This window comes from Thunnus maccoyii, chromosome 1 (genome assembly GCF_910596095.1).
Source record: "Thunnus maccoyii chromosome 1, fThuMac1.1, whole genome shotgun sequence".
In the NCBI taxonomy this organism is placed as follows: Eukaryota; Metazoa; Chordata; class Actinopteri; order Scombriformes; family Scombridae; genus Thunnus; species Thunnus maccoyii.
The window spans coordinates 32354456-32379353 of NC_056533.1; the positions used below are offsets into that span (position 1 = coordinate 32354456).

At 38.0% G+C, this 24898-nt stretch overlaps 1 protein-coding gene across 1 annotated transcript in view; it reads right to left on the bottom strand.

The window, feature by feature from the left end:
• Nucleotides 1–2498: 2498 nt before the first annotated feature.
• The window catches only part of luzp2 (leucine zipper protein 2), a 165115-nt gene continuing 142715 nt past the window's right edge, over nucleotides 2499–24898 (bottom strand). Inside the window, exons 10-12 of the mRNA XM_042414264.1 lie at nucleotides 17225–17329; nucleotides 10507–10581; nucleotides 2499–3392 (exon numbers count right to left, since the gene is read on the bottom strand). Of these exons, the coding sequence (XP_042270198.1) occupies nucleotides 3285–3392; nucleotides 10507–10581; nucleotides 17225–17329 (288 nt within the window). The 3' untranslated portion in view covers nucleotides 2499–3284. The remainder of the gene's footprint in view (nucleotides 3393–10506; nucleotides 10582–17224; nucleotides 17330–24898) is intronic.

Genomic DNA, 24898 nt, shown 5'->3' on the forward strand with positions numbered 1-24898 from the left:
ATTGCCTAAGCTCTTAATCTCTCTCATACACAAACATGCAGCCCACAACTCCTCTTCATTTTTCACTTTGTACATCATTTATGTAAATCATGTGGGAAATGTCAGCTGAGTCAGTGTGAAAATATGAATATCTAAAAACAGGATTGTGAAGCTTACAATAACAAAAAACTTAGTCTCTCTATTTTCTGTCTTAAAAAAATAATTGTAGCCATATTACAACGCAATAGCAAAATAAAGTATACTTACAAAATAATTACAAAAGGAAGGCTCAACTTTAATGTATTGCATAGTAATATCAACCTATTGTTACTTTAATTTTGGTATGAAAACCATAATCTTTGATCGAGTGTTCTGTATTACACATAAATGTCTGGCATTTTGTGAACCCAATCCATTGAAAAATTGATTAAAAATTCAGTGTTGCCAAAGTCTGACTAATGCGGGGACATACGGCATGTGACATCACCTTTTTAATGAGGATTGTTTAGTGTAACTGGTTTGCTGTGATCTTGTGTAAGTGATTTGTTCTCAGGTCTCTCTCATTAAAGAGATCTTAATCTCCATGGTAACCCCTAAATGAAGCTTAACAATCTAAAAAAGAAGACAGTCTACCTCAGCACAATGTCAACACTGCATGTATTAGTACAGTCATAGTGTTTCCTTCTTAAAATTAGTGCTGACACTGTGTGGTCCACTACCTTCTTTTCATACCCATTTCTTATTGTGTTAAGAAAACCACTAGATTTTTGCAGTTGTTAGGGTTATAATAATGTGTCTCCTAAACAGTAAAGCAAATGACACTAAAATGAACTGCATTATCTTTACAATAGGCAGTGTTTTGTATTCACACTAACCACAAACTATTCTCCTCTTGGCATGGTGCATTTGAAGACAGGTTTTTTGTAATTGTCCTCAAAAATATACATGATTTTCACAAGCAGTGAATGGGAGGCAGTAAAATGAAGATGGAATACAAAAACCCACACTGTCACTTTGATCAAATCCCAAGCCTGTGTACTTCATAGCGAGCTTGACCATCTTTCTTCTCTTCTATCACTTCGGCTGCTTGCAATTCTGAGGTTTAATGGCAGCATTTGCAAAATCCGCCACGGGTCTCCAAAACCCGGCGTCAGGCCCCTTTTGTTTGCTTCTCAGCAAGACGTAGACCCAACCTGGAGGAGGCACTCAAACCTGCAAAAAAGATGGATTATAGCCCTAAAATAGAGCTGTGCATCTGTCGTCTAACATTTTCCAGCCTGGACACTCTTGGATCCAGTGACCGCACCAAATGTCACACAAAGGGGATGCTGTGACCACCAAGCTGCTTTAAGCAGTTGGTCGCTTTCAAATCTCAAAGAGGAAGCATAGAAGTATTTCACAGTCAAATATGGACTTAAAACACATGACAGAGTAATGCCTCAGAAGATTTGGATCATGGTTTGGAATAAAAGTGGCACAACATAATATACATACTGGTATAACATGGTAGAATGTTAATGATACCTTTCCACAGTGAAGCTGGTGATTGATAGGTATTAGGTGGAAATAACATATATATTCATGCAGCTTTTTTTGTTTCCTTATACACTTTCTCTGTGCAAATTTAACCGCGGAATTGTTTTCGAACTGTGTGTTTATTCACCTGTGTTTATTGTGTGACTGCTCAGACTCAAAACTGATCTCAGAGCCCCCCTGAGAACTCCAGTTCCTTCTGTTTACTCCAGTTTCTGTACATTTAATGAAATGAAAAACATTTTAACTCACCCTGTTGCGTGTTTGCCTGTTGGTGCCTCCCAGGGCTAATTTGCATCCACTCGCTTCAATGCATTGACCTTACATGCAGTTGGGTCAACTCTAAAATCCACTTTCACTTTTCACCATCTGAATACACCTTCAGAGTCATCTTTGTGAACTTGACTGTATAATGTTGTTGCATTTCTGGGCAGCAAAACTCAGACTTTGTGCTGTTTTTTTTGTAAAATGTCCTTGAAATCAATCTGGTAGTTACATGAATCTAAATACAGTTAAATAAACCCTGACTTTATGGTGACAATTGTATTCCAGTAGGATGAATAACATAGATACTTGGTACTTTGCTGGGCAACTGTACATCACATCATACTTAGGAGGCTGTGTTTGGCTTGTGGATACAGCTTTCAGTGATCAAATAAGACTCCAGTAAACCCTAAAATAAATATTGCCTACAGCTGGTTTATGAAGATCCTCAGTCATCCAACTGGATTTGGGTAACAAGGACAAAAAAGGTCAGATCAGACAATTATTCAACATAAATTAACTTTGAGAAATGCGTGATGTATATTCCTACTTTTTGAAAATTTAGCTCTGACCTCACAAGTGTCAAATACTTCTCTGACAACTCCTTCCAGTAGTACAACACTATGTAATTCATATTCATGAGGTGTGATTGCTCTTTGCACAGGGCAACCTTTTCCTGCTCTGATCACAAACATACTCACTCATTTCTTTCCCACAAATAACAATTTATTCTTCACACATTTACTGAAAATTACAGTTTATTGAAAGGACACAGAAAGGTCAGATAACACAGATACATGTAGCTAGGAGTTACTACTCAGTGCATGGCACATTCTCAGGGAGACGACCCATTGTGAGTCTTTGGCTCTTTGCCTCTGGAATGTTAAAGGCAGAAAGAGTGCTGAAATATTAAATGTTGAACAGTTGGCCAGCCAACTTGAGCCTCTATATTTCAAAATGTGGAGGAGTAAATAAACCTTGCTACAATGAGTGACAAACAATATTCTAAGTTGGGTAGTAGTAATAGTAGTAGTAGTAGAAGTAGAAGGAGTATTTTTTTCTTTGTCAATTGATATACTTATCACAGGATACAGTGTCAGACCTCACTAGTGCAAAGGGATTTTTCTAGAAAGATCACACATTTAGAAAGCAGTGTCCTCACTCAGAATAAAACTCAGATAAGTAAACAACAAATGAACAATCATGAAACAAGTTACCAGTGCCATTGCTACCTTTTTAAAAAGAATTTCTAGAATGCATGCCATTTTACTATGGAGGTTTTCAGATGACAGTTTGAAATTTGTTGACAATTCCAGTGTCTCAGCTTTTGCAAACAATGCTGATATGTGTATGTGTAGCTGTGTATGTGTGTGTGTGTGTGTGTGTGTCTGTGTGTGAGCATGTGTGGACGCACATATGTTTTTTTGTGAGAGTGCGCAAGTGTGTGCTCTTAGAAAGATCCTCCAGGCAATGCAGAAGCTCTGCATTCTGGATGATATGCCGTCCGCTCAGTTGTATTTATGTGGCTTTGTCTTTTTGCTGCTGCCTCCCTCTGCCTCCTCGCTGCCGTCTGAGGGCTTTGTGTTGAATTTTCCAGTCTGCGCTTGGCTCCTTTGCTGTTAGGTTCAGAAGATAAAGATTCATAATGAGCAAGACTGATACAATAATATTCCACAGTAGACATGTGGTGGTCTGTAATTTGAGAAGGAAATGCTCTTAAATATCTCTGGGATGCAAAGGAAGTAGTTAAGCATTTAAGATAATATAATATTAATTAGTAGCGTTTCATTACCAATACTATAATTATTGCCATTACTACTGGGCAATAATTACACACTTCTAATTCCTCTCTCACTCCTGGTTTTAGCTTGAACATGCCCCCTTATGTTGAGAGTGAATGTGTGGGGGTGTGGAGTAAGACAATTATAGCTGCAATGATTAGTCGATTAATAGATTAGTCAATCATCAGAAAATTAATTGGTTCAACTGTTTTGATAATTGAATAATTGTTTTGGTAACCTTTTAAACAAAAAATGCTACATATTCAATCATGGCAGCTTCTCAAATGTGAGAATGTGAAGCTTGTCTTTGTCGTACATGACAGCAAATTGAATATCTTTGGATTTTGGGCTGTTGATCAGACAAAAGGAGACATCTGAGGATGTCACCTTGAGCTTTAAGAAATTATAAAAGGCATTTTTTTGACACATGATTAATCACTGGAAAAAATAATTGGCAGATTAATCGATGATGAAAATAATCGTTAGTTGCAGCCCTAAAGGAAATGACAGATTTTTAAAAATGTTAGTGTACAGGGCAGCGCTATTTGATTGTCACTGGAAAGGTAGATACCCACCAAACAAATAATAAAGTGACTGTGCATATAATTTACTCAAAAAAGTGGGTTTAAGTCACTAAAATACTGAAATTTAATGGTAAAAACATCAATGTAACTTTCATTTCTCTATCACAATATGAGTAAATCATTGTAAACACCTACAGTATGTGGTGATTAACTGCATATCTTTTGTACTTTTAAGATAAGAGTTGATCCCTGCAGGGCACTCCTGCAGAAGGGTTTTCATTGATCCAGTTCATGTGATATACAGTATGTGCCAGTGACTAACTGACCACATGACATAAAAGTTGATTAGGACCACCCAAGTGCAACACTGAACAAGTCGCTGTCCATGCAAATGAGAGTTTGGGATGCTGGGGGCTGTGAAGGATTAACAGGTTGTGTACTCCTCATTTCGGCAAAACAAGGCTATATTTCTGGGATGAATTTAAATGAGCCTTTGAAATACAACAGCCTTGTCACCTCGTTGGTTTCGAAATGCTGACTTTGAAGGAGGTAGTCCGGGGATTAGCTACTTGGGCTGGGTGATATCACCTGAAACCATGACTAATTGTCACATTTACCTTGGTAACATTTAGTGAAACAATATCTCATTAAATACACCTGTGCACAAGAATCTGAAGGTCTTGGGGAGTTCTACTACATATGTGAAAAAAAGTTACGTAAAGCCTTTTGTGGTTCCAGAGGGAGCTGTGTAAAATTTTAAAAATTAAATTACCTCAAGTAATGTCACTTGAGTCGATTGCATGTTGGCTCATGTTTTTAAGCACAGTTCTAAGCTTCAAATGTATTTTCTTCCATTTTAAACACAGTGATTGTGTGCTGGGCTCTGAATGCTGCCAGTGCTCAGGTGACCTACACTCATTACTGTGCCTGAATGCATCGAGTGTAGACACAGATGGAGGACTGAAGCTGCTGCTCTGCTAACATGCTACTTATGCTACACCTCCTGCATTGACACCGTGTCATACTGAATGTTCATTGTTAAATTCACGGTTTACTGCTAACCTGACTCTGCTCTGATGACCAGCTCATGTGCCTGTCCTGGGCACACAATCTCTCTGCAAACTTGCTACAAAATCACACCTGACTGAATGCTTGTAAGAAGCTGCACTTAAATGTAGCTGTGTTTTGTTCTGTATCTTGTCGACTGACGCCAAAATGTGCCGACATGACCGACATGACATGTTTTTCTGCACCTGCCCCCAGCTGTTTTTACTCCAACAATGACTCATTTTGTCTATCAGACTTACAGTAGACTGGAACTGTCTGGTTGAATACACTGTTTAAAATTACTCAGTGGAACAATACCGACCCGGTGATTCATGAAATTAATTCACAGCACACTCTGACTGGTTGTGTACTTTGGCCTATAGGGTTAGATTTGTTTTTGTACTTTCAAGGGGTAGGTAGCAGCCTGTATAAAGGGAGGAATTTATCAAACGTATTGATGTGACTGAAGTTAGGTCAGTTAGTGAGTCATAATATTGATTTTTGGTAACTTTGCAATCGATTGCCCAGCTTTAATGGCTACAGAATCCTGCTGGTTTTCATCTTAGGCATAGAAGGAAGGAGTTACACTTGGGACGCAGAATGAATGCAATTAACTAACTGGTGGGATGGAAGACCAGCAGTTCTCTGGGTTTTGAAGAACAGCAGCGAGAGCAACACCAGTCTGTTTACAGTTCAGTGGCATGTTGAAACACAATGCAGTCTAATAGAGGTGTGTGTGTGTTCCTGTTATTTTCACAAATTCCCTCTTGTATTTTAAAGACAAAATCATTTGGGCTCCAATGTATTGTTTTAATGTGATGCAATTTTCTTTGGTATTCTGAATAATTTTTGGCAATGACATGTTTAAATACTGCACACAGGCACTAGAAACAAATTCTCCAAGCAAAGCATCTGTTTAGTGTTTGCCAATGTCACTTTGGAGAATACCTTAAGGCTTGCTGGCTGCTTGCAAATTATTGAGTTACACATCACTCTGCATGGCAGCGGGTTACAGTTCTACCACCTGGCTTGAAGCAAAATAAACAGAAAAGAGGCAACATGCAACTCTACACTTATCCTATCACTTTCGGGGGAGCATGAAAGTAAACTTTGTATTTGACCATATCATTTGGCAGTTGTGTTATTACAAAATACTGAGCAGTGCATTTTTAACTGAAGTACATGGATGTGTGTGACTGAGACTGGGTACTCAATAACTCTCACTTCCTTCTGCAGGCAAGCTTGATCTCTCACTTAATGCACTCTTGTGGCTTCTTGCCAAACTCTGTTCCCGCCCACTTTAATGTGGGTTTAGGATTTTCTTTTTTTTTTTTTTTGTGAATCCTATTTATCACTAGCAAAAACTCCCTTAAGGACATCTTATAGTTTTTGTGCAAGGGTGGGTTTTTGGAGAAACTTGCAACAGCTTTATCAGCTGACAATGTCAGCAGTCAAGCTGATTAAAAACAAATGTACTGTATATCTAACAATAAAGTTTCTGCTATTGCATGGTACGTACAGTTCTGACTTTATATTGACTTATTGTGCACTGTGTTTTTCATAAGGATGGATGAAGAGAAATCTTTACAGTTATATTTTTTTTTCTAATAAGATGGGCCAAGATTACAGTTCATAGAGAGGCTTTATATCAATATATCTAGTCTAGTCTATAAAATACAAAGAGATTCCAGAAACATGTGGAGGTATAAATAAAATAAATTACAGCTAAAATGACGTACGTGGGCGTACACTTCCCACTTTACTAGCTAGGCAGGCAGAAAGTATAATTATTTTCCTCAGATAATGTTAGCAACTGAGCACAAATGCCACCATTATTTCTAAAATACAATAACAAACATAGCAGGTTCTTGTCCTAATACTGTCGCTATTGGTAAAACAACTATTTTAACAATGCTAAAACTGACAGACAGATGAAAGACTACTTGTTTTGTTTAAATAATAATAATAATAATAATGATAATGATAATAATAACAACAATAATAATAGTAATAATGATAATAATAATTTGAACATTTATTAATAATGATTTTGAGCAATTGCATACTTGGTGCATAAACTGTCTTTGAAACTGCTGATATTTTTCTCCTCACATTCTAGCTGCTGTTCTTCCACTTGCACCTTTTTAATGAATTCAGGAATGTCAGAACAAACAATACTAGTGCTACTTTGCTTCAGAGATATGCTGTGTTGTTTAAGAATGTCAGAGTTTGCTGAAGTGTTACGGAGTTATATTTTTGACTTAAGGAGAACAAGTTACTTAACTCACAAAGAATCTTAATGGTGGGCTCCAGCATGATACACCATACATTTGAACAAATGTTACACAGGTTAGATAGCATACTGTGTCTCTTAAGTCTACACAATATATTTACAAACCCAGAACAATGTTATTTCCTCCAATGTTGTTGACATTATAGTTATTCTGGCTGAAAGCTCCACTGAGGGTGTCTGGTGTTGGTCTATCAGACTTTCGATCTTGAGGCCACATCCGCCAGAGCCTCTTTGTCTGATCGGTCTGCCGGAGGAGACTGAGTAAATAGACGAGGGCTTATTGTACAATATATCTCACCTACAAAGTGCAGCTGTTGCTCTGTCTTCCTATAAACCTTTCTTTGTGTTGCGAGACTTAAAGAATTGCCTTTTCTTCCGGAAGTATTTGAACATAAGGGGAGAAGCCACTCAGGTTCTCACTCTCACAAATCGAACATGAGAGCACATAATGAAGGTAGAGTAGTGACAGAAATAGGGGGCACTTTAATGCAGATTGATCCACAGAGACCGGAATGCAGATCATTACTAATCAAATTGTTTACTACCCGGTGAATGGCAAGTGCTGTGCATGAGGGATACCAACAGACAGCAAGCAAAGAGAGCTGATGGTAGATATAGTGTTGCAACACAATGTGAAAATTTTCCAATTAATTAGATTAAAAGAAAAAAAAAAAAGTTTTTCCCCAACAAAAGGTTCATGTATAAGAAGTAATTAGCTGAAATGTTACTAGTTTTTCGTTTCCAAACAAAATATTGTTGTTGTTAAGGTGGACATGGTTCGACGATGCAAATTCTTTCTATTATTATATTTTTTTGCTGGTCATGCATGTTGCGTTGTTGGTACAGCAAACATGTTACATGTTACATTATGTAGCACTATATCACTATCTAATACAGAATACCATTATCTTGTAATGCTTTGAATCAGTGACAGTCCTTTGTTGTATTATATAAAAAAAGCAATTGTCAGACTGTCTTTCTTGCATAAAACAAACCAGTGAAGTCAATTCTGCCCATTTGTCGAGATTTTTTTTGAAATATTCTCGCATTCTTGTGCAAATATTCTAAAAATGGAACGCTGCCACTTGGAATGCAAGGCAGTTGCTCAGTTACACAGTATTGCACTGAATTGAAATGAGATGCATTGTTTTGCTGTACCATCTGCCACCTCCAAACAGGTGTGACTCAATTCAATAATATGATGAGGGAAGCAGTTAAGCATAGGCTTTGGCAAGGCATTGACATTGGCACACTGAATATTAGATTTTAGCAGATTGGTTGCCTTATTTTTAGGAATATGATATAGGAGTTGTACATCCTTCCATCACACTGTATCATCCGTTGTGCTTTGTTTCACTTCTTTGTTTTGTATTTTGTTACAAACTGAGTTGAATTAGTTTGTTTGGTGATTAGTTAGTTGTCTGTGTAGTCTTGCATTTCATGAAATTCTTTAAGACATGCAATGTCTTGCTACATTTTTTTTTCATTTTTCATGTTGAAATTTCTGTGTAATGCAAGAAATTACGCTCCAAATAACTATAATAGTCTAAAAACTGCTATAATCTGTTACAGAAGAACTAAGCAAAGGATAAGGCTGGTGATATATTTTTTTTTCTTATTGTCAAGAAATTGTAAAAGTATTTTCTGTGTTGACAAATTTTAATGTAGCTACTGTCTCTGTGCCATAGACCTCCATTGTTGTGCAATAATTATTAAAACACGTCAACAAAGCACATCTTTGCACTGGGTGACATATTCTCATTAATGTAAACATGGGCATTGTAGTTTGTTTTGAGTCCCACATATATGTTATAGATGGTGAAAATATTCCACCCAAAAAATCTAAATTTACTTCTGTTTTAATAATGTTAGCTAAAATTACAGTGCCCAGCTGGTTAAAGGAATTATTTAGCATTTTCATGAAGCAAAACTATATTTGTCACCTGTTTTTAAGATTTACATCTTCAGTCAGAACCAATGGCCTTAGGGTGGGGGCCACAGATGGAGTAGGGAAGGTGGGAAGTACTAAGCCTTCCCTACTCTTTTCCCTACTGAATATGTTGTTGGTTTTAGTCTTTTCCAGTAGTGGAAAGTAACTGAGTACATCTACTCAAGTACTGTACTTTTACTTTATTTAAGTATTTCAATTTTATGCTACTTTATACTTCCACTCCACTTAATTTCAGAGGGAAATATTGTACTTTCTTCTCCAAAGCATTGATTTGACAGCTTTAGTTACTTTTCAGATGAAGATTTGACACAATGGATGGTATAACAAGCTCTCAAAATCCAACACATTGTTAAAGATGAAACCAGTGGTTTCCGACTTTTTCGTCTTTTGACTTCTTTCAAAAAGCAGTGTTTAGTCAGTGTCACATTTCAGATGTCTATGAGTTGTTAACAGCCCCACCAAATAGTGATTTTTCCCTCTAAACTTCTTTCATTTCAATAAATGTTCAAATGATCCAGTATTTCACAAAAAATCAAAGATTAGAGAAACTGAAAACAGATTTGTTTATCAGATCTTTGCTTTTTCTTCTCTTTCCTGGTGACCCTTTGGAGGGGCCCAACCCCTCGGTTTGGAACCACTGGGCTAAACTAGCTAACTGTGTGTATGTATGTAAAGTAGTTTAAACTAGCTCCACCTCCAGCAGCTACAACAGTAACATGCTGCTTACACACTGATGCTTCAGTATTAATAATCTAATGATGTCATATATAATAATATATCAGACAAAATGGATACTTTAACTACATTTTACAGCTAATGCTTATGTACTTTCATTAAGTAGGATTTTTCATGCAGGACTTTTACTTGTAATGGAGTATTTTTACATTGCTGTAGTGGTACTTTTATCGAAGTAAATGATCTGAATACTTCTTCTGCCTCAGGTCTTTTCACTGGATTTCTTGACTATTAGAAAAATATAGAGACACCAGCCTTATCTCGTAAGACAGTTTCACTGATGAACTGATACACATTTTTTTTAGGGGGCAAAACACAGCAAGACTGACAACACTGCAGTAACAAGAATTCTACAATGTTTGCATCTGTTATTTCCATATAGATTCAAGTGAAGCTCACCTGCTGTGGTTCTGGTAGCTTTTTACTGTCTGCAGCCGATTCCTCCGTCTGATTCTGGAAGCAGTCGCCCCCCGTCTATCGGAGGAGAGGGAAATTATTTCAGAGTGCAGATTGCATGCTGGGACTGTGTGTATTCAGTGAAAACACATGAGATGAATAGACTTCATTATAATAATAATAATAATAATAATAATAATAATAATAATAATAATAATAATAATAATAATAATAATAATAAACTTTATTCATACAGAACTTTTCAAAACAAAGTTATAAAGTGCTGTAGGATTAAAACATTTCAGGACTGAGGCAAACAAAATCAGGCAATTAAATTTATGTAAAAATTAAATGGAATAAAATCCCCAACAATAAAGATTAAAAAAAGACAACAACAGTATTAATAAAACAGGTAAGACATGTTGGAAATAAAACAGTGTGCTAGAATTAATAAAAAGGCTTTTTTTAAAATATATGTTTTGAAAAATGATTTAAAAGATTTCACTGATCCTGCAAGCCTCAGATTCTTGGGCAGGGAGATCCAGAGCTGAGGGGCCCCGACTGCAAAAGTCTGGTCACCTTTAGTCTTGAGCTGGGACTTAAGGACAGCTAGCAGAGCCCTGCCCGAGGATCTGAGCCTGTGGTCTGGCTCATAGGGGAGCAGCATTCAGCAATGTAGCTGGGAGCTGAACCTTGACGTGCTTTAAATGTGATAAGTTAAATCTTAAAATCAATCCTTAAACTTACTGGTAACCAGTGAAGAGAAGCTAAAACAAGGCTGATGTGATCTTGTCTTCTAGTATTTGTTAAAAGCCGCACTGCTGCATTTTGTATCAGCTGAAGGTGTTGAATACAATGAATTACAGAAATCTAACTGAGATGCCTGAATACAATAAATTACAGTAATCTAACCAAGATGCCTGAATACAATAAATTACAGTAATCTAACCGAGATGAAATAAAAGCATGGATGACCTTCTCGAGATCAGGCTGAGAGAGAAAAGACCTGATTTTTGAGATGCTCCTCAAGTGATAAAAATATGATTGAACAATGTTTGTAATTTGTTTTTCAAATGAAAGGTCACTGTTAAATATTACACCTAGGTCTCTGGCGGCAGGTTTGATATTTGTCGACAGGGATCCAAGATGTTTCTGTAATATGAGGATGGACTTTGGAGGACCAGAGAATTATTTCTGATTTGTTTTTGTTTAGCTGGAGAAGGTTTTGGCTTTATTTCTGCCAGACAAGATAAAAGATAATGAAAATTGCCCCCTTCACTGGTTTTTAATGGGACATAAACTTGTTTGTGATCTGCATAACAATGGTACTAGATTTTGTGCTTATGTATATGTCATGGTCTAGTGGCAGTATATATATTAGGGATGTGCAGAGGGCCCAGTATTTGTATTTGTATCTGTATTTGTTGAGGCAGCAAAATTATTTGTATTTGTATTTGAATAAAAGTGGAAAGAGGCTTAAAAATCCTGTTTTTGTTTTTATTACGCTTATAATTTTAGAAAATTAAAGATGAAAATTAAAGTGATGTCTAAATTAAGAAATATGTGTCATGTAGCAGGTGGATGTAACTCCCCTCATTGAGACCTGCTGATAGACGTAACAGCGGAGCAGAGGAGAGAGACTGAGATAGCGACTATAACCTGCTTGCTGGTATTTGACATGTTTTGTTTTTTTCTTACCAAAAACAAATAATTTTAAAAATATTTGTATGAAACAAATATTCACAAAAAACCCACAATTTGTGCTTTGCCGAATAACGTATTTGTATTTGGGCACACCCCTAATATATGAGAATGGGATTTTAAAATCCCCTGCTCACCCCCCTCCCATCAGGGGTGGTGGTGTGTCTTCCTCAAGCTCGGGTCCTCTACCAGAGGCCTGGGAGTTTGAGGGTTCTGCACAGTATATTAGCTGTTCCTAGGACTGCGCTCTTCTGGACAGAGACCTCAGATGTTATACCTGGAATCTGCTGGAGCCACTCTCCCAGTTTGTGGGTCACAGCCCCCCAGTGCTCCAATTACCACTGGCACCACTGTTGCCTTCACTCCCCACATCTTTTCTAGCTTCTCTTTTAGCCCTTGGTATTTTTCGATCTTCTTGTGTTCCTTCTTCTTGATGTTGCTGTCACTTGGGATTGCTACATCTATCACTACTGCCTTCTTCTGTTGTTTGTCAATCAACACGATGTCCGGTTGGTTAGCCATTACCAGTTTGTCAGTCTGGATTTGGAAGGTGCACAGGTTGGTCTGCCTGGTCTTGCAGTCTTGGGTGACTGCTCTATCGACCAGTAGCTGGTGCTTAGCACCCCTGGTATTGCTACCAACTCCTTTCTGGGCCCTGCTCATGTATTGGGCCATGTGCCTATTCATCTTGGCCGCTATGATGCCTGACAGGAGCTTCCATGTTGTACAGAGGCAGGTTATTGGCCGGTAGTTGGATGGGATCATGCCCTTCTGGGGGTCCTTCATGATCAGGATTGTCCGCTCTTGGGTTAACCACTCTGGGTGCATCCCATCCATCAGCAGCTAGTTCATTTGTGCTGCCAGGTGTTCATGGAGTGCAGTCAGTTTCTTTAGCCAGTAGGTGTGGATCATGTACGGGCCCGGTGCTGTCCAGCTCTTCCTACCTGACAGTGGTTCTTGAATGTCTGCCATTGTAATGGTCACTGGATCTTGATCTGGGAGATTGCTGTGGTTTGCTCTTAGATCCACTAGCCACTGAGCATTGGTGTTATGTGATGCCTCCTTCTCCCATATACTCTTCCAGTATTGTTCAGTCTCAGCCCTGGGAGGTTCTGTTCTTTTGTTATTACCTTGCCACTGAGAGTACACTTTGGATGGTTCGGTGGATAGCTCAGTGGTTTGATGGCTAGCAGCGGGATAGCACAGTGGCTAACACTGCTGACTTTGGCGTGGGAGTTCAGGGTTCGAATACCGGCCAGGCCGGGGTAACATATCTAGTGTGGACCCTTAGGCAAGGTCCTTGATGCTGCTGGCCTACTTCAGTATGAGTGAAACCGCAAATTCGAGAGTCGGAGGTTGCCCTGGTCAACAAGGTCCACGTCAGGTGTTGGGGAACCAGGACACCCTGATGAGAAATGGGCTACTGGAACAAGACATAGACGGAGCAGGGCAGAGAATAGGGATCTGTTGGAGAAGGGCTACATGCAGAGGTTGTGGGATATATGGATGCTTCAAAACCCAACATCTAAGCTGAACGAACCAACTAGCTCAGTGTTCCAACATCCGCAAACGCCAACTGCTATCACAAGTAGAGATTGATGTGGTACAACGAACATGCTCCGGCAAGGAGCATATATATATATATATGTATATAGGTGCCAAGGGTGGAGAGACTACTCATGACTCATGACTACTGAGAGAGTTCTGTTTGATAAATAGGATTTAAATCAGTTTTATACCAATGACATTAATGATATTCCATTGACTTCCTCTGAAACCATACAATCATCCAACTAACATTCTTATACTTCTTATGACAAGCTGTTGATATGTGATATGTGATATGTTTGATGAAATAATCAGTAGATTAAACATTTTATTCATTTATTGTTTATTTTTTGAAGCAAAAATGCTAAACATTAGCTGGTTCCAGCCACTTAAATGTGAGGATATACTGCTTTTCTCAGTTTCACATCGTCATTGTAAATACCCTTTGGTTTTCGACTGTTGGAAAAAAAACAAGCAAATTGACTATGTCACCTTGGGCTCCTGAAACTTGTGATGGGCATTTTTCAGTATTTTCTGACATTTTATAGACTAAATAATCAATCGTGAAATAATAAATGCTGAAAAAAATCATTAATTGAGGCCCTACAGAATGTGTTTTCTCTTACAGAATTGTAAGCATGGCTCCGAGCAATGTCAAGACACTTCTATTCTGTGATAGTCTTGAAGCTGTTTTGCTCCCATGGTAATAATTTTGCCTCCATGTAACATTGCTGCAAATCATTGTGGCCAAAACATAGCTTCATACAGGATGAACACAAAACATTGTCACTAAAAAGTCTCTTTAACCTTTAGCTAAATTGTGAATTACCTGCTTGAAACACTGGCTGAACACAAGAATATTTGGATGCACTTAACCACAAGCAGGATGAGTGATGAACAGAGGTGAACGCCTAGATACTCCATAACACTGTGAGACAATCTCAAGCCTAATGCATTTTATATGAAATATATATATTTCAAGTGTGAAGTCTGTGTAGGAAAAGCAAAACATTTGTTGGATTGCTGCAAACCTATCACATTTAATTTTCAAACTGAAGCACAGACTGCAGGTTATACACACTCAAACTAACTGTCTCTCCTCATTTCCTCCCAGCCTGCAGGGAGAGGAGGACAGGAGAAGATGTGGCAGCATTCATGAGAAAACACAATATCTGAGTCTCTTTTTCAAATACTGTATGTCTCCTCTTATCTGTATCAGAATGTTTCTCCCTCTTGCTGTACAATTTTTACAACCTTGCCAAAATTATATAATCAATTATGGTATACCAGTGAACAATAGTTTTTGGCATGATTTCATTAAGGAAGAATCTCTTTGACACAGTTTCCACAGAGGGTAATTTCCTTTCTGGGTGGCATCCCTTCATACTCCTCTGTCTCCAGTGGTCTATCAACTTGTATCCGTAATAGTTCTTGATAGCCACTCGTCAAAAATCCTTACGGACCTGTTTTGCTTCCCCTGCATTCTTCAAATCCTCTTGGTTTTAACAGGGTTGGAGATATTCATTCAGAGCCTTCCTGATAGCTGACTCCTCGCAGTTGCCCGGATCCTAGACAAGCATGTCTATGACTCTAAGGTACCAAAGCCCTTCACAAAAAATCGTAACAGAAGAGGTCAATGATTGCTTCTCTCTCTCTTCCCTCAATAAATGATTTCAAAGTGTCAGCGAGGCACTCAGCTCACTCAAATGTTCAAATGAAACCCCTTCTTATAAAAACATATTTGCACTTAGGAAAACCATTTTTTGAAGACTATTTTTATTGCTTCTGCCCCAAAACTTTCAGTTTGTCCAGTTATGAAGGGGGACTGCTTTTACAATGTTTAATCTGTTGTTATACAAACCTTTTTTTTATTCCTTAAAACCCTCACAGGTAAGACCCTCCTTCAGTCCTGTGTGATCCATTAGGAAAACTCAGATCTTTCATGATGAAATCTTTACCCATAAAAATTGTGTTCCATGTAATCATAATCTCCTGTGTCCAGAAAAAGATTTCTGCATTTCTGTCTTGAGTCCTGCTCAACAGCTAACATTTATATGCAGGGTTAGAACTAGGGATGTGCAGAGATCCCAGTATTTGTATTTGTACCTGTATTTGTTGAGGCAGCAAAATCATTTGTATCTGTATTTGTATCCAAATAAAAGTGAATCCTGTTTTTGTTATTACACTTTTAATTTTAGAAAATTAAAGTGTTACAATAGGTGTTCATGTGTGTTCATATGTGTGTCAATAAGTGTCTTACGAAGGATGTCCCACACTGGGTCTTGAACTGTCGTCTCCCAGAGCATAGACGACTGCGCTGTTTACTAAGCTAAAACTTTAATCATCGCCTCATTGCAGACAGACCTCTACCTATTTATACACCCATAACACAGAGACAGCGCACCATGTAATGTGTAGGGAGGAACCTAAAAGGTGATTGTTGCTTTTTACTTTTCATTTATTGCCTATTTTTTACAACCTAACTTTGTGGAAAGGAGAAGGGGAACAACAGGTTATGGAGAGCCCCCTGGGAGCACTTTGCATGTGTCAGTAGCTCAGCTTTATCTCTGGGGGACACCCCAAACAAATAATTTTTAAAATATTTGTATGAAACAAATCGTATAAAACCCACTATTTGTGCTTCGCTGAATAATGTATTTGTATTCGGGCACACCCCTGGTTAGAACAAGTAGCACAACATTTGTGTTGTAAGAGGACATTGAGTATCATTTGGTCATATTTCAAAACAAGGGATTAATGCGACACAAGACAGAGCCAAACCTTTGGCCAACTCTGAGAGTAAGCTGCTTTCCTTGCAAAGTAATGTATGTACTGTCATTATTGTCTTTGAATCCAACAAAGTTCCACACAGCACACTGCCTTTGTCATCACTGGGGGTTTATGAATGTATATGTTCTTCCTCATCATCACTGGGTATCCAAGATTATGGCTCTGTTTGTTGTTTCTATGGATGTTTTTCTTTCACTGTATTTTACACCACTGTTTCTCACATATGTTAGATTTATTTACATTACTGTTCTGCCTCCTCTTTCTGTGATGCTAGCACTTGTCAATGCAAATATGGCAAATGATGAGTTTGAATTGAGTTTGCAAATTTAAAAACATTAATCATCACCCCTTACAGACTAATTTTGCTAGCACTAGTGGGATTGATGTAATCTTTTAGTAATGTGCAAGGAGAAGGGATTTATCCAAAATATAACAGCAATTTGCAAGTTGAATCAAATTTATGAATTGAAGCATGTGTCATCAGTGTTCTAAGATTAAACTTGTTGCAGTTCTTGCATAAAGTTTTCCAATTAATAAACATAATGAAGACACTTGGAGCAAAAGTGGCTTGTTTGATTTCTGATGCAGGACTTGAGCATGAATTCAGTGAACAGATGAACGTCATGGAGTCAGGCCCTCAGGTCACATAGGCCATTACAGTTTAATTACTCTGAAGGCTCACCTTTTCCATCTGGCACTCTTTACCTCCGCCACTCTCTCTCCTCATTACTCCAATGTTCATGGGTGATTTACTGGCAGTGACAATTCTCTGAACTTTGGAGATATCCTGTAGAGAAAAAGAGAACATTTCAACTTGGGGTTAAAAATAAAATGTGTAAATGGCTTGTTGATGCAGCAGTGGCTCTGGGGTTCCTGAAATGTAATCAGATCTCACTTAAAGGTTCATAACGGTTATACTTATTCATTTAAACAAATTTAATTTATTTATTTGTTGTAAATAAATCATCACTGGAATGACTGTGTTGTAACAGGCAGCAGGAAGGGCAAAAGAAAGACAGCCAGTGCTGAAAAACTAAAAAGAGAATTATTGAGGTACTAAGGCTTGGAGGTGAACAGAGCAATATTCTACAACCACATATCCAGTACTAATTTCAACTATTGCAGCTATAAGCCAGAGTCCACATCCACACCATCACACCAGCTATTTCAAAAATTTGGTTTACAAATTAAGCTTTAAGTTATAAGTATTGCATATGTTTTTTATTTTAGTTGTCAGTAAGGAAATATACAATATAGAACCTTAATATTGCCCTAACAGAGCTAGACATATAACCTTAATGTTATATGTCTAGCAAACCAGATACTAAAAGCAAATCTTTCTCTTAGAGTTCACTTTGTTTAGTATTGTTCAGGTCTGATTTTGTTGAATAAAATGCAAGTGCACTGTTGTCTAGCAACTGACTTACAGGTCCCAGAAGTTGGACCTTGAAACCAGCATGAGATTGATGTCTGCATAAACATACACAAATCAACTGTGAGTGAAAAACTAGTGTAATTCTGGGGACAGAGTTGGGCAGTGGTGGGCAGAGGAAACAAAAATGGTACTCAAGTAAAAGTATAGTTACTTTATAATAAATTTTACTCGAGTAGAAGTAAAAGTACTCTTAAAAATAACTACTGGAGTAAAAGTAAAAAAGTATCTCGTAAAAAACTACTCAAGTAGTGAGTAACTTCATTAGATGCAATTTATTACTTCCATGTACATCTTCCAAACTATCTTGTCAGTAACGGGCTAACTCTTTTTCACTAATTTTCAAAAAATATGTCTTTTGAAACCAATAACAATATTACATGGATGTATGACAACACGTCCTCAACAAATGTGAAGAGCACATATATTGTTGGGATAGTTCAGATTTTTTGAAGTGGGATTGTATGAGATACTTATCCATAGTCATTGTATTACTCTAAGTAGATGGGGGTTGACACGCCCCCAGTTTGGAGAAGCAGGCAGGAAGCAAAGCAATGTACTGCTGTCTGTCAGACAGCCCTTTTCTTTGGCACTACATTTTTTCAACCGTAGAACTCAGTTTTCCAATGCAAGCCGCGGACTTTATTACGCTGCAGATCAGCTGTTTGGGTCAAGAAGTGCAGTTGTGAGATCAGACAACTGATCAGCAATTGATACAATTGCTGTCATCTTGTGAGCTCAGCTGAATATAAGTAAGTAGCGAGAAGTGTAGCCCAATGTAACGGAGTAGAAGTACATATATTTTATCGCAAATGCACTCTTAGAAGTACAATTTATTAAAAAAATTACTCAAGTACATGTAACGGCGTGAATATAACGCGTAACTACCCACCTCTGGATTTGGGATTTACTACTGCGAGAGCTTCAAATGATGGACAATGACGTTTCAGTGAAGTGACCCTCTGTAAAAACAGCCAAAGTAATGTTAAGATAGTGGGAGGAGCACAAGATGGACAGTCTCTCTTTGGAGATGGTAAAGCAATCTATACTACTACCTCCTGAAATGATCTCCACATGAAAACATATCACTCTTGTGAGGTTGAGGTGCTTTGAGTCAGTGGTGTAAGAGATGCCCCATGCTAGTGACCATGGCAGCATAGCATGGCAAGCTTCAGTCTTGCTGTTTTTTCCATCACTCGCTAGAAATAGTCATTCAAATACTGATGAGTAATTGTATGGCTGTGCCAAACCTGAATGGAAACTTTCCATTCTTAGAGCCCTGAGTAGATATATAACCATGTAGGGCTGCAACTAATGATTATTTTCATTATTGATTAATCTGCCAGTTATTTAATTTAATTTAATTATTTGGTCTATAGAATATCAGAAAATAGTGAAAAATGACCATTACAAAGGGGACATCTTCAGACAGTCAGAAATCACGTATGACAAAGAAAAGTATTAAATCGAAACATCTGAGTAGTTGAAAACTACTTAAAAAATTATTAAAACAATTATTTATATATCAATATCAGTCAGTTATTTTCTGGCAATCAACTAATCAATGAACTGAATACTCGTTGCAGCTCTATAATCGTGTTTCTCATTGTCTCAATAAACATGAATATCAGATATTTATACAATGTCTGTGAAAAAAGGGGTCAAGGCTGTATGAAAGAATTACATCATATATCCACTGGGTTTCTTGTAGGATGCAAGACATGCAGTATGATATGATTAATGTACAGTACTCTATATAGTAGCAGAATAACCCAAGGCCATTCATGTAGTTAAGGTTATTTTTATGCGTTGCGTGGTGGAGACATTAATAGCCATGTAAAGACCTATAACTGAACTGCACTACTTCAGCCCTCCTCTGTCAAATGCTCACAAGCAGAACCCAGCGCAGATACATTGCTGCCTCACCCTTTCACACACACAATCACACATCGATGGCACAGCCATCAGGAGCAATTTGGGGTTCAGTATCTTGCCCAAGGATGCTTAGACATACAGACTGGAGGAGCCAGGGATCGAACCACCAACCTGATTGGTGGATGGCCGGCTCTAACTCCTGAGCCACAGCCACCTCAGTTTCTTTCAAAGTACTCTGTGAGTGATGAATAATGTTTCAAGACTCTGCTGAGGGCTGTGAGCAGAGCCCGTGCCTTATGCTTGACCTTCTTGCATAGGGAATGTTGACATTATTTAGGGACAGCTCAAGCTTTCACTCACAATGAGGTGCAAAACTGCTCTCTACACCAGCAATGACCCGTTGAAAAGTCACCTACTTGTACTTGGAATATGGTGGTGTAAGATGTAGATCCTCAACTATTCCTACAACCACTTTCTTGTGTTAGATTAAGTAATAATACAAGAATATTTTTTATTTAAGTAAGAACCTACTATTTGCACAGGCTGTTTTAATGGTTTCTATATACGAGTTTGTAACTGTACAGTAAAACACAAAAGTAATATATGAAACTGTGCTTGTTTTCCTGCTTCCTACCACATCTAGTCCTGTAAGCACCAACCCGTAAAAGATAAGCAAAGTTTGTACAGCACATATTCCTCCAAACATAACTTTGTGTGTCTGTTGCAGCCAGGCTTCTGCACAAGGTTAGTACATACAGTAGTATCTTCCTTAACTGGGTCAAAAGTGTTCTCTTGAGAGCATAAAGCAAGATGGTTTCAAGATGAACACAAGCAATCTTAACCTGTCACTGTCAAACTCCATTCTGACTTTGTCAGCTGAAGGAACATTTTTTTAGGCAGGTTCAGTGGAATTGGCTTGTAGAGGTGACCGCTTTTGGGCGAACATTTCATGCATTATTTCCTAACTTTTGACAGCATCCGTCAGAATCAGCAGAATTTTACAGCAATGGAAAAGGGGAGGCATTAAACCCACTGTTCTGTCTCCATGGGGGCAGTGATCTTCCAGTAGAAACTTGGTAAAGCTTAAACTGAAAATGTTTATTATTAAGGAGTGTTCTGTTTAATTAACTACTAAAAAAAATGAAAAGGATTAAGGGCTTGTCTTTGAAAATAAAGTACAAAGATTGTTTTTTAATCTAAATCACAAAGGTTTATTTCCTTAAGAACAGTTTAATTTAAAAGAGCCCTAACAGAAAACATTACTCGGATGCACTCATATTTGTTGCATGATGTAACTGTATTGCAGCATTATTCTACAATCCAAATTTACCTGATAAATATCTCCAACCTGCTTTTTTTTTGCTCTGTCAACCACCTACTCGCTCCTCCTTGCGAGATGAATATCCTGTCGATTTATATAGACAAGGAAACAATCATAAAAGTAAATAGTAAGTGCTGAGAGCACGGCATGAAATGCCTCATTTCTCCTCCAGCACAGTGCTCCGAGCATCTAAGACATCATCTCCCATTACTTTGATGAAAATTGCATGCTATCGGACCACAAGATTTGGCTCTATCCCAGAGACTGTTAAATATGAAGCAACTTCCACTCCAATCTTGCTGATCTCTGCATCTTCACACTAATGAATCTTTCACCAGCAAGAGGAGTTGTGTGTGTGTGTGTGTGTGTGTGTTGGTGTTTGAGAGGCAAGGTCTGGGAGAGTCTTATCAGTGGCGTCTACCAGAGCTTAAGGCCCATTATGTTAACTCAAACTACGAGTGTGAAGCTCAAAGTGGTGTCAGTGAGTGCTTGAACAAACATCCCTGCACTTACCCACTTTGGATTTCAAAAACACAAAGCGGATTTTAGTCTAAGTGTGCTCATGAAACTCAAATGTATGTTTTATCACCCAGTGAGTGTTTAAAGGCTTTTCTCCATATGTTATAAGCTTAGCAGTATTTTTTTCTTTCCTTTCTGCAGTGGTGGTAGTGCTATTAGGCCCTGCTGTGTGCTAAATGATTGCCTTTTGATCACCAACAATAATTAGAATATGATTAGCCATGCATTTTCAGAAATATTAGCATTCAGCTACATTCCACTTATACTAATATGTCAGGTTGAAAACTAAACAACAGGAATAAGGATAAAAGATGTAATAATAATGCTTCTGAGAGCTTTCATGCTGTTAATGAGCTTAATGAGGCACACCTCGTGCTTATCAAAGAGCCAAGTTCTTGACATTTCGCTCTCTGTTAGAGAATTGTTACCCAACTTCTCAGCTATGGGCTGTTTGGCTCTGTTATGCACAGTGCATAAGTGCTATTGTGCGCTGTTTTTTTACTACTTAATTTGAAATAAATTTGGCAGTGATTTAAATTCGTCTTGACCCACCTACACATACACAGGCAGAGTGGACAGATGGAGCACCCCAGCAATCTTTACAGTGAGGGCTCGCTCAGATTTATCAGACAGCCTGTCAAAGTGTACAGTGGCTACAGGAGATAATGGAGCCAGCAAATGCTCACAAGTTGAGTGCTGCTATTTGTATGCTAATGAAGTAGGAAGTAATAACTTCATTAGCATAAAGAAAATCATCCCACACCTAACTTGAGTTTCCGCTGCTTGTCTTATCTTTTGTGAGATGTTTATTTTGCCCATGTGCTTGCGATTATTTGGCACACAGTAATGGAAGGAAGGTGACAGGGAAACACACACTTGCTATAATGGGATCATCCGGTTTTACTGCCAACATTGACACGAGTTTAAATACGGACAGAACATGTCAATTACAGAATACTGTTTTGTGTGATGCCACTGCAGAGGGACAGTGGCGAGACTAGTAGGGATGGCGGTATTGAAGCATGATAAGAAAATGAAGAAATATGAAAAAAAAACCTCTAAGTGGCACATCAAATCTCTTAGGCACCTACAAAAGAGACACAGAGTAAATTGTGACTGCTTTGAGGAAAGAAAAGCCTCTTAAAGACAGAATTGCTCACCAGGATCATGGCAGATAAGGCATGGTGGTTCTGTGGCCAGCTTGATTATTTCAAAGTGACTGCAGCGGCTGCTTTTCAGAAATCAGAACTAACACAATCTCTGATTGAGGTTGACATGACTGCTTGGTAGAGGGAAAAATAACCATACTATGAAAGATTTTTTCCAGAAGCAAAACTGATGTGTTTCAGCTCAATTTTTTAGGCCTATAGAGTCACACCAATATGTAGAAATGTTATTTTAGTCAGCATTCCTTTTTTGATGAACGATTATGTTTTTACTGGATAAAACCTTGACATTTGACATTAGTCCTTAAATGTCAGTGTGTTTCACTAGCAAAACAAGAAGCAATATCTACACTGAAGGCATAATCCGATTTTTACAATGAATTCTCTTGGCAGTCACCTTTTTTCTACTCCTAAAAGGGATTAAATTCTGAGCCCTTAGTTGAGTCTACTGTGACCTTGACTTTGAGGGGCTCTAAACAAAGACCGTGTCACATTCAGTTAATAATTTCATAGAGAATAAGTCCAACATACCAAAACTCCCATAATGCCATAAAGAAGTAATTGGGATTTACTTCTAAAGCTACAGCACCATAGAATATAAAGATTGACAAAGTACTTTGACTGCTGCTTGATTTAGACATGTTATTATTCTGAACAGCCTCTGGAATCGTGTTTGCCCAACTGTTATATTTGGTAGTAATTATTTCCTGGGCTATTTCTCTCTAGAGAGTGATACTCAGGGCATCAGATTGACAAATAGCCACTTGAAAAGGAGCTAATAATCGGCTAACACTTAAATTCATATCGCAGACAGTGCATTATGTGCGCTCTGAAGTGCGGCGAGGTGAATATTTTGGCACCGAGTTATATTCCATGATGTCACCAAGCTGGGAGTTACAGTGTGAAATGAATTTCAATTTCAAAGTGTTTACACAGAGAAGAGAGAAAAAAAAAACAGCAGCCTGCTTTATCTTATCTGAAAAGTCAGAGGGAAAATTATACTCCGCCATTACAGAAGCAAATCGCAAATCCAACTCGCTTTCCATTTTCACTTTACAAAACAAACTTATCTCATTTTCATCATAAGACATTGTAACTGCTGTGTTCACACAAAGGTCACTCATATTGGCCTGCTATTTCAAGGAAAAGTCAATGCTAGAGGCCCTTTTCAAGGCAGACATTTTGACATGTTGTAGCAGGAAAACCACAGTAATTAATATTATTAAAAAAGAGCTGCAACCCATTTAGCATAACCATCTCAGGGCATTACTTTTTACATACTGGCTGACTGACGCACTAAAATGCCATGCTTTTCTTGCTATGAAAAGTCAAAATGTCTTGTGTGGAAAAGGCCGATTGGTCATGCTTTTGGAAATACTGAGAGGCTGTAGTAATGCATTTTGTATTCAGCCTGCATTGTTCATCTAAATTCAGTGAATCAAGCTGGCTTTAAAAAAAATAGCGTTCCAATTCAGCAATCAACCAGGATTACCACAATGACATTTTTTATTACAGCTTTAGTAAATGTTTACTTCTAACTGTTATGGAAATCTTGAGCTCGTCAATTCAGAAACTCCAGGAGATATGGATGTCTTATGCAAAAAAGATTTATTGACAAACACAAACTTGTTCGACTAAGGAGATAGCTGTTACATTTCATAGTAGCGGCGTAGACTCAGTGAAAAATGCCACAGCAAATCTGAAAGAAAGGAGTTGAACCACTCTCAGTTAAAGGCAGCACCCAGGGAATCTTGTCCCTAGTCACAACATCGCTATAAAATTGTTTACTTATTAGTTAGTTGGATAACTAACAGGTTACACAGGTTCAACTGTAATTGGAGCAGAGAAGTTTAAAATTAAATACCAGTTATCGTTGTCTTGAGAATTACTCGCATTGCAATTTAAGTAGGAAATTACCCAAATCCTAACAATCCTAAGTAAACTATAGTTGTATGGCTCTGTAATGTGTCCCTGGGACTGATTTTATACCCAAATGCATACATTAACTGATAATAAATCAGTGTAGACTGAAGTGTTATGCAC